General features: G+C 47.8%; 2 protein-coding genes across 4 annotated transcripts in view; one reads left to right on the top strand and one right to left on the bottom strand.

Annotated features, from left to right (window-relative positions):
• Positions 1 to 238: 238 nt before the first annotated feature.
• On the bottom strand, positions 239 to 3,095 carry DCTPP1 (dCTP pyrophosphatase 1). Its single transcript, XM_008514300.2, has 3 exons — positions 2,875 to 3,095; positions 2,044 to 2,154; positions 239 to 1,094 (listed from the first exon to the last, which is right to left on the bottom strand). The coding sequence occupies exons 1-3, from the start codon at positions 3,078 to 3,080 to the stop codon at positions 797 to 799; spliced, it is 615 nt and encodes a 204-aa protein (XP_008512522.1). The 5' UTR covers positions 3,081 to 3,095; the 3' UTR covers positions 239 to 796.
• A 163-nt stretch (positions 3,096 to 3,258) lies between these two features.
• The window catches only part of ITGAL (integrin subunit alpha L), a 73,996-nt gene continuing 67,556 nt past the window's right edge, over positions 3,259 to 9,698 (top strand). For 2 of the 3 annotated variants that reach the window (XM_070568022.1, XM_070568018.1), the window contains exons 1-2: positions 3,259 to 3,543; positions 7,326 to 7,479. The gene's annotated coding sequence lies outside the window, so the exon portion shown is untranslated. The remainder of the gene's footprint in view (positions 3,544 to 7,325; positions 7,480 to 9,698) is intronic. The other variant, XM_070568023.1, reaches the window with a different exon arrangement.

Below are 9,698 nucleotides of genomic sequence, written 5' to 3'. Positions count from 1 at the left end.
CTATTCTCCACATCAGAGACCTGATCCTGATTTGTACTGGGGAACTGAGGCTGGATTCTAGGCCCTGGGCTTGCTTTAACTGTTGACATTTCCTGCTCTGGGCCTCTGCAAGTTTTGAGTTGAAAATAACTGCAAACTTATAAAGTCCCTACTATGTGCAAGGCACTGGCTTAAGCACTCTACTTAGAATAACTCACTTAAACCTTACAACCCTATCAGGTAGATACCATTATTGTCATTTTAGATGTTTCATTTAGATTTCATTTTATTTTCATTCCACATCTAAAGGCACAGAAAGATGAAATAATTTGATGAATGTCATCCAGCTCATAAGTATCAAAGATGGCATTTGAACACAGATAGCCTGGCTCCAAAATCTGGGCTTCTAACACTACATACAGCCTCCAGTCTCCCTTAGAGGTCCCAGCAGGGGGAAGCAATTTGCCTGAGATCCCGCGGGGAACTTGAAAGAAAACAGATCTCTCTGCCTTGCAGGTGGGAGGTTCAATAGAGAAACATGGGAGTTGGGCTCAGGTATCCCAGTGCCCCTCTCCAGCACCTAAGACAGACCCTCCCTGGCCACCCCAGGAAGAATCTAGAAGTTGCTAGCCAAAAGTTTTATTAAAGGAGAAAATACCAGGAGGCTGTCTTCTGGAGGTTCTTCGGCGTCAGACCTCAGGAAGTAGGGCCTCCAGGCCCATGATCTGTTAGGAAAGGACTAGAACAAGGTTTCAAGGCCAGGCCACCGTCTGCTCCTCAGATGCCATGCTGAGTTGCAGGTCCTGTGTCCATGTTTCTAGGTTGAGGCCTGGCCCATAGACTCACAGGCAAGGTCTGCAGGCCCCATAGCCTGGTCTTCAGAGGTGGCCCCGTGGGGCAAGTCTGTATACTTGCGGGCAGAGCCGCGGGACAGATGTGCTGGGTAGCGTTGCCGGTTGGTGTCCATCTTGGAGAGCACTGCTTGGGGCAGATCCACACGGCAGCGGGCTGCTAATGCTACCAGGTAGATGAGGACATCACTAAGCTCCTCTTGAAGGGCTGCTCGTTCCTTGGGGGGCCAGGCTTGGGGGCCAGCCTCATCAGGCTTCCACTGACTGGGGGCAGAACACAGGTAGGGGCACACACACAGATGCTAGCTAGGACAATGGGCTCCGCCTCTCTTAGGAGCACCCCAGTCCTTGCAGCAATAAGCTCCCGCCTCTTGGGAACTTCCTCCAAAGACAACTCAACCCATTTGGGCCCTGGGTAGAGTCAGGGTGGGGAAGAGATCCCAATAGATGATTCACTCAGTGTCCCTACCTGAGCAAAGGAGTGGCCAAGAGATCATTTCACTTCTCCAGACCCAATTCTACTTCTCTCTAGCCCTAGCCACTGCCACCCTAGACTAATCCTCAGACCTGGACCACTGTGGAAGCCCACTGACTCATCTACTCTTGCCAAGTACCATCTTTTAAAAGCACACATTACATTTTGTCCCTTCCCTGCTAAAAGTCCCCCAGCTGTGCTTGGAATAAAATCCAAACTCCTGACCATGCCCTCCAGGTCCTGCATGAGCTAACTCCTCCTCTTCCAATGTCATTATCCACCACTCTCCTTCTCACTCCCCACCTGAAGCCACTCTGGCCTTTTCTGTCTTGCCAACAGGGCAAACAGTCACAGGGCCTTTGCACTTACTGCTCCCTCTGCCTTGAGTGCTCTTCCCCCTGTAGCAGGGGGAACACAGTTGTCCCTGTCTGGAATGCCATAGGCAGATCTTCTATAGAATACCTTCCTTTCCACTCCAGAGGCAGAGGTAAAGGAAGGTTGCCACCACCCCTTCTTAGATGGGGATCTGCTTGCTGTTTTCACATCTTTCTCTCCCAGAAGACTGGGTGCCCAAAAAGGGTAGGGACTGGTGAGTCATCTCTGTATCCCAAGCCATCAGGCACAAGAGCCTAGCAGTGAGGAGGGAAAACGAAGCCATGGATATTTGATCATCAAATAAATGTTCCCCTCCCATCCCCTACAACACAGATTCTTCCAGGACTCTTTTCATTTACTCACAAGAGCTCTGCCAATTCCCCTACTTCCCCCACCAAGGCCAGGAGGAGGTTCCGAGGTTGGTGGAACTGGTCCCAGTCTCGTTCAGCAGCAAACTCCGCATGGAGGCGGCGGCTGGAATAGAAGAATGGGGTGGAAGCCCAGGTCTCAGGGTTAGGCGATGCAAGACGAGACGCAGGGCCCAGGCAGGTATCTGTGATGTAATGGGGGCATTAAGTATCAGGGGACTCTGCAATTCCTTGGGCAGTCTGAAGCAAATCATTTCTTCTCTGTGGGACTTGGTCTCCTCCTCTATAAAACGGCGCACCCCTACAACAGACTCTAAACTCTACCGACATCTAACAATAGCTTCTTTCCCATTATTCCATCTCCTGCTGCTGCTAGTTTCCTCCACTTGGAATATCCCTATCTCTGCATATCTAAGTCCTACCGATTTTACAGAGTGCAGCTCCACGGGCACTTCCCCTAAGAAGCCCCCCTTGACTTCCTCCAGCAAGAAATAATGTCTCCCACCTCTTAGTACTGCATTTGCACGGGTCCTAACACCAACTCCTGGAGGACGGAGGCCGAGCGGAAGCAGCATCGGACTCGGTATTTCCCCAGGGCTAGTTCTAATATTACTCACCGAGCGTCACCATTTCCGCAGCCTCAGGTGTACATTGCTAAGCCCATTTTGCAGATAAGGAGGTTAGAAGGTTCGCCCGGGGTTAGCCAGCAGAGCTGGGACCCACTCACAGCTGTTACCCTTCTTCCCGACCACGTGAAAGGACCTTTCCCAACAAAAGGGAGAAAGGGGGCTATCTCCCCAGCCTAGGCTGGGCAAGGACGGCTTACATGTCCTCGAGCGTAGGCTCCGGGCTGAAGCTGAAGGGGCCGGCAGCGGCAGTGCCCTCTGCCCCCGTGTCCCCACGCGTCTCCCCACACGCCATGGACAAGCCGCTCTCCGGGCAGCAGCAGCGACTGAACTGGAGAACCGGGCGCAAGCACGGAGCCCGCCTCCAGAGGCCCTGGCCAATCACAGACGTTCGTGGTTGCTTCATGGGGCGGGGCCAACAGGAAAGACCAATTACTTATGTGGAGTTTACTACTGCCCGCCTCTTACCCCGACTGGACCAACCGGAGAGAGCTTCAAGCGTGTACTCTTACGTCCAGGCCCTGGAATTCTTCAGCCTTGGCCAAGCATCTTAAAGGTATAGGTACCAGATTCGACCAGGGGAAGAGACAGAGGGCAGAGGATGGGGAGAGCGCAGGCGCGTCACTTCCTGTGTGGGCGTCAGATGGCGCGAAGGCGAAATGACCGGGCGGGGAAGGGTGTGGCGCGCCGTTTAGAACCCCAGACATGGAGAGTTTAAGCAGAAAGGAGAATTTATTGTAAGGATACAAGAATGTCTGCAGGATACAGCTGGGCTTTAGGAGTGAACTGAAACCAGGGTAGCAGTTTAAAGTATTTTACATGTTTAATCCTTGCAGCAACTCATCTAATCCTCACGACAACCTTATAAGGTAGGTAATACTATGATCATCATCCCCACTTTACATATAAGGAAACCGAGAAATTGAGTAATTTAACTCAACAGCTAGTAAGGTGGTAGCCAGGTTTCAAAATCAGGTAGTTTGGCTTCAGAATCTGTGTTATTAACTTCACTTTTCAAATGATGATAAATACTATGAAATTTTTTTTTAATGTTACAGTACTTAAATACTATGAAAAGTGGTGGCAACTTTAGATTGCATGGTCCAGGGAAGATGTGGTAAGCACTGTTGGTTATCTACTCAACTGCCCTTTCCCCTCATCCATTCTTGTAGAACTTTGATGTTGTTCTGGGGTCTACATTCCTCTACTTGTGGCCCCATTGCCCTGGCTATTGGTCAGGTTATGGGTGAGCATGTGGCCCAGTTCTTGACAATGAGAAGTTAGGAGAAGTCTGTTGGAGACTTCTGGGAAAGGTTCTTAGTTCTCTTTTCAAAAAAGACACAGGATGTTTCTCTCTTTAGATGTTGGTATGTGAGGATCAGGTTGTGAGGAGAGCTAGCTCATAAGCTGGGATTGGTGGATAGCAAGATGGACAGGACCTGGATCCTTGATGACATTGCTGAGGCAATTATTTTTACAAGTTCCAGAAATGCCCTAATTTAGGACTCTGGTTGTATAAGATGATAAATCACTTTATTGGCCAAACCACTTTTAGTTCGGTTTTCTGTTACCTGTCTTTGAGAAAGTGACATTTAAGCTGAGCAAAAATCAAGGGGGATAGAGCTCTAGGTACAGGGAACATCAATGCTTAAAGCAGGAAAGTCCTTTCAGATTCTAACAAGAAGAATTCCAGTGTGGCAGGAATGTAGTGAGAAAGGAGCATGGTTGGATATGGTGTTGGAAAAGTAAAGAGAGGCCAGATCAGATCAATCAACGATGGATTTTATTTTATATTTTATTTTATTTTGGATTTTAACTGTTATGGAAACCCTTTGGGAAGTTTTAGACAGGGGAGTCGGTTGATCGTGTTTCATATTTATGAGCCCTCTGGCTACTGTGTTAATGAATTGGAGGAGGGCAAGAGTAGAAGCAGGGAGATGAGGTACTCAGTTGTCCAGACAAGAAATGATGGTGACTTGGGCCAGGCTGATGGTGAGTGAAGATGGAGAGAAGTGGATATGTTGATTTATTTTGGAGGTAGATCTATAGGCTTTGTTGGTTTTGAAGGAGGGGGATGGGAGAAAGGGTAGAATCAAGCATGGCTTATAGGTTTTGAGTGTTGAGCAACTTGGTGGATGGATGGTGACTCATACTGGGATGAGGAAGATGAGGTGCCAGATTGAACACATGTGGCATCAGGAGTTTGGTTTAAGCAAGTTGAAGATGCATATCAAGTTGGCAGGTGGATGTATGAGCCTGAGGTTTCGGGGAGAGATCAGAACTAGAGATTCATATTTGGTAGTCTCAGTCATTTAGATGGTACTTAAAGTCATGGAAATGGAGAAGAATAACTAATACAAGAATCTAGGTGGACAAGACCAAGATTTGGGGTACTCCAACATTTAGCAGTTGAGCAGAAGAGAAGAGGCAGGTGAGGTAGGAGGAAAATTGGCTGAGTGTGGTGTTGTGGAGGCCAAAAGAAGAAAGCGTTCCAGAATGAGTGGACATCTGATTTGGATGCAGCTGAGCTTCCGGGTAAGATGAGAGCACAGAATTTGCTGCTGGATTAGGCAACATGGAAGTTGGATATGAGAGAGGGGAGAAAAGAGAGAGTCCTGGGTAACTCCTGGGTTTCTGGCTTAAGTAAGTGGATGGATAATTTTGCCATTTGCTGAAATGAGGACACAGAAGACCCAGGAGTTGGGGTGGAAGGGAAGGTAATGAATTCACTTTGGGACACGTTGAGTCCAAAATGGCTCTGGAACATCCAGATAATGTCCAGCAGGCAGGTGGACATACAGGTCTGAAGTCCAGAGCATTGAGCTGCCTTATAGATCTGGGAACTGAAAGTTTCAGGAGCCAGGTACCTCCCCTAGCACCTTCCCTTGGTGTTTGCTACGCTTCTTCAGACAAGAAACCCAAACTCTTTTACTGGAATATAAAACACCACTTGGAAAGCAGGTTCCTTGGGAGTCCACTGCATCTCAGATTTTTGAAAGTCAAGGCCCAGGACTTCTAGAGCTCACCGGTCAGATGACCCTTGGAGATTGACAGGAAGGAGGAGGCACTCTCTCTGGGACTGCCTCTGCCCTCCCCCCAGGAGATCCCTGGCTGAGCTGTAAGCTTCTTGCAAAGCATCCTGCAGGGACATCCAAGTTCTTGGCTCCAAAGCATCATCCTCTGAAGACCAATCAAATCCAGCTCTAGCACAGCACAGAGTTGGGTGTTGGGGGGGCGGCCTTCATGAGAGAGAGAAACAGCCCCATCATCTGGACTCCTCATTCCAGGCTCTTCCTGCACCCGCACCCTCACCTCCAGTCAGTTTTCTCCATTCTCCTCAGACACATCTAGGCAACCCAACCTCCCTGCTTTAGTCAGGGCCTCGGTGTGCTTGGTTTTGTCTTCTAGTCCATGTTTGTGATTGGCTCTTTATGAGCCTATCCTCCCAGAAACTGGGTGCCGTAGTCTTTTCAAACCAAAGGTGTTTCTCCAGTGCAGTCTATCAAATGTTTAATGACACGACGGACAGGCTGGGACAGGGAGACATGCACATGTACACTGAGGCCCTTCTGCTACTCTTCTTTTTGTTTGGCCACCTTCTCTACAGCCAGGCTGGTACAACTAGTCCCAGTAAGGCTTTTTTGGAAACCGTGGAGTCGAGGAGGAGGCATCAGCTGGAGAACCAAGTAGCAGAGGCCCATAAAGCTGGGTGGGTAGGGTCAGCATGTGGGAATCTGGGCCCGTCAGAGGTCCCAGAGACAAGTGAGTGTGATGGGAACCTAGGAGTCAGGTGATTGAGAACCCATCCATCAATGCCCTTGGGAAGATTGTTTCTCTTCTCTGAGCCTCAGTTTCCCTATCTATGTCATGGGGATCTGTCCTAGGTGGCTTCCAAGTACCCTTCATGTGTGTGCTGGGAGGACCAGGACCATATGCATTTTGTTCATGGCTGTATCCCCAGCACCCGCCGCAGTACTGTGCTTATTGGAGGTAGAGCCATAGGCCTTGTTGGTTTTGAACTGGGAGATGAGAGAAAGGGTGCTAGTATAATTTAAAATATTTGTTTTTATTAAATTTTTCAGGAGGAGTCATGACAGAGGCTTTTGGCAATCTTTACCCTCACCCATTCAGACCAGGGAGTCCCCAACACCCTTAGAAGTCCTTCTTCAAACTACTTATCCAGCCTTATCCCCCTACAGGCGTGCTGAAATCCAGCCAGACATTCCCCACCCTCCTGTTCCCTGCCTTTGCTCACACAGTTCTCCCTTTCTGGAATGCCCATCCCCTTCTCTGCTTATCCAAATCCAAATTCCACTCATCCTGCAGAGCCCTGCTTCAAAGCCACCTCCTCTGGGAAGCTTTCCCAAACTTCCTCCAAAAAGGAAATAATTTGGCTTTCTATAACACCTCGTCCACTTTAGCCTTCGTGGCACTGACTACTCTTCATCTTAATTTTGGGGTGGTTAGTGTCTCTGTTCTAGATGTCCCCCTAACTGGCTCTCCTGTAGAACAGAAGCAGCGTCAGGCTCTTGTGTCCCTGGGCCTGGTTCTTGAGTAGATCTAATAAATACTAATTTACAGAAGCACGTCTCATGGGATCCCTTCCATGACTTCCCTGCCATAGTTGGGTATGGCTGCACCTGTTTTACAGAGGAGGAATCTGAGGCCCGGAGACTTATCTGGGATGAGATCGCCTGGAAGGGTGAAGGCTGAAGGTCACCAGTACTCCCCAGTGCTCCTCAGCAAGTGAAAGCAGTCTCCCCACCTGCCACAGGGGAGTAAAGGAGGCAGCTTATGTGTGTGTGGTATGTGCTGTGGTCACCTTGCTACTGCCTTTCCTCTGCCCTTTTGTCCTTTGTCTTCATCTTCCTCTGGCTTCAACTTCCTCTCCTTTTCTTTTCTTCCTTTGGCTTCCTTGTCCTTTTCTTCCTCTTCCTTTTCCTCCATCACCTTCCTCACATCTGTTTGTACCTGTGATTCTTGCTCTGGTTTCCACCCAAGGCCCTGTCACCTCTACTACTTGCTACCTCCATTTTGCTGCCTAGCACTTCCCCAGGGAAAAGTTGGATGCCTACCTTGCTCTCAACCTCTAACCTTCCTGGGTTAACTAAGAGGCCATGGAAGCAAGCAATCATTTTCCTCCTCTTTTCTTGGGCCAACCCCAAGCTAGAAAATGAACCAGTTAGAGAGCTGTGTAAGTGGGCAATCAGGACCACGTCCTGAATTTCTTCTCCAAAGCCTTAAGAGATTGATAGTACGAGCTTCCACAGCTAGGAGACACCAAGAGCAAAGAAAGTGTGAAAGTAGAGGGTGCTAGGGTCCCCAGTACATACCTCACTCTCACTCACTCATTCCTTCCTTCGTTCAGTATACTCTGAGCACTAACCACGAACCAGACGTGTTCTAGGTGTGAGGATATAGAACATCCCCTGCCACCTTGGAGCTTACATACTAGCAGAAAGGACAATTATAAGGTAAACTAATAAATTCTCAAGATAATTACAGATTAGGATAAGAGCTATGAAGCCAGTAAATAGGGTGATGAGTTGGAGAGTAGCTAGGAGTTGGTTGAGGTCAGAAAGGGCTTTATGAGGAGGTTTTTCCTGAGCTGAGACAGGACTGAGAGTGAGCCAGCCAGGTAGAGAGCCTGAGGTGTGGTTCCAGGCAGAGGGAACTGAAAGTACAGGGGATTTTGATTTGTTTGAAGCACCATGGGAAGGCTAATGGACTAGAGTTTAGTGAGAGAAGTAGGGAGAGTGCCATGAGATGAAGTGCCATGAGAGGGAGCAGGGATTTCATGGAAAACTATCTTAGAGCTTTGAGCAGGGGAAAAACTGATCAAATTTGTTTGTTTATTTATTGTTAGTATTTATATTATTAACTATGTAAATACTCATTGCGGAATACTGTATATGATTACATTTCATTTGTTACACAAGATTTTATTTTTAGTTGGAGTTGATAACTGCCTCATTGCTTTTTTTCTTTTTTCTTTTTCTTTTTTTTTTTTAAGGAAGATTAGCCCTGAGCTAACATCTGCCATCAATTCTCCTCTTTTTGCTAAGGAAGACTGGCCCTGAGCTAACATCCATGCCCATCTTCCTCTACTTTATATGTGGGACACCTACCACAGTGTGGCTTGATAAGTGGTGTGTAGGTCCATGCCCAGGATCCGAACCGGCGAACCCCGTGCCACCAAAGCAGAGCACGCAAACTTAACCACTATGCCACCGGGCTGGCCCCCTCATTGCTTTTTGCCATTTGCTGTTTTCTATATAGTAATTATCACTAATTCTTTTTACATCTTCCATTAACCTTCCAATACAATTTTTCACACAATTAAATGTATCGATATTCTGTCATTTCCTTTTCCTGGAAGCCATCCAGTCTCCTGTTACAGCACAGACTGGTTGCTCTCTAGGCCTGCTGTACAGCTGCTGCCTGAGACTTCCCTTCACCTCTCTCCTGTGCCAGGTTGGGTTTCCCAGACCCCATGTTTTTCTCTTTCTCAGTTTGCTCCCTTGTTTTGCTGGAACATGTCTTCCAGTAGTTTCTTGAGAAAGAGTGAATGAGATGAAAGCACTTTGATACCTTGCATGTCTAAAAATATCCTTACTCTATTTGTTTGAAAAATGCAGCTAGGTGTAGAATTATGCATAGAAAATCATTTACCCTCAGAATTTTGAAGGCATTGCTTCATTGTCTTTTAGCTTCCAATTCACTCTTGAGAAGGCTGATAGCATTTCTAGCCCCAAACCTTTGTTTGTGATCTTCCCCTCCCACAGATTTTAGGAGGGCATGGTGATTAGCAAATGGACTCTGGAGTCAGACTGCCCAGAAGACTGCCTGTGCAACCTTGGACACATTTCTTCATCTCCCTGCACCTCAGCTTCCTCATTTGCAAAATGGGGTTAGTGGACGTTTAAATGAGTTAATACATAGAAAACACTTAGAACAGTGCCCGGCAGAGTATGCAGTATATAGATACTTGCTATTATTATTGTTAGGATCTCTTTATGGCTGC

The sequence above is a fragment of the Equus przewalskii genome, chromosome 12 (genome assembly GCF_037783145.1).
Source record: "Equus przewalskii isolate Varuska chromosome 12, EquPr2, whole genome shotgun sequence".
NCBI classification, from domain to species: domain Eukaryota; kingdom Metazoa; phylum Chordata; class Mammalia; order Perissodactyla; family Equidae; genus Equus; species Equus przewalskii.
This window is presented reverse-complemented; position numbering and strand designations above follow the sequence as displayed.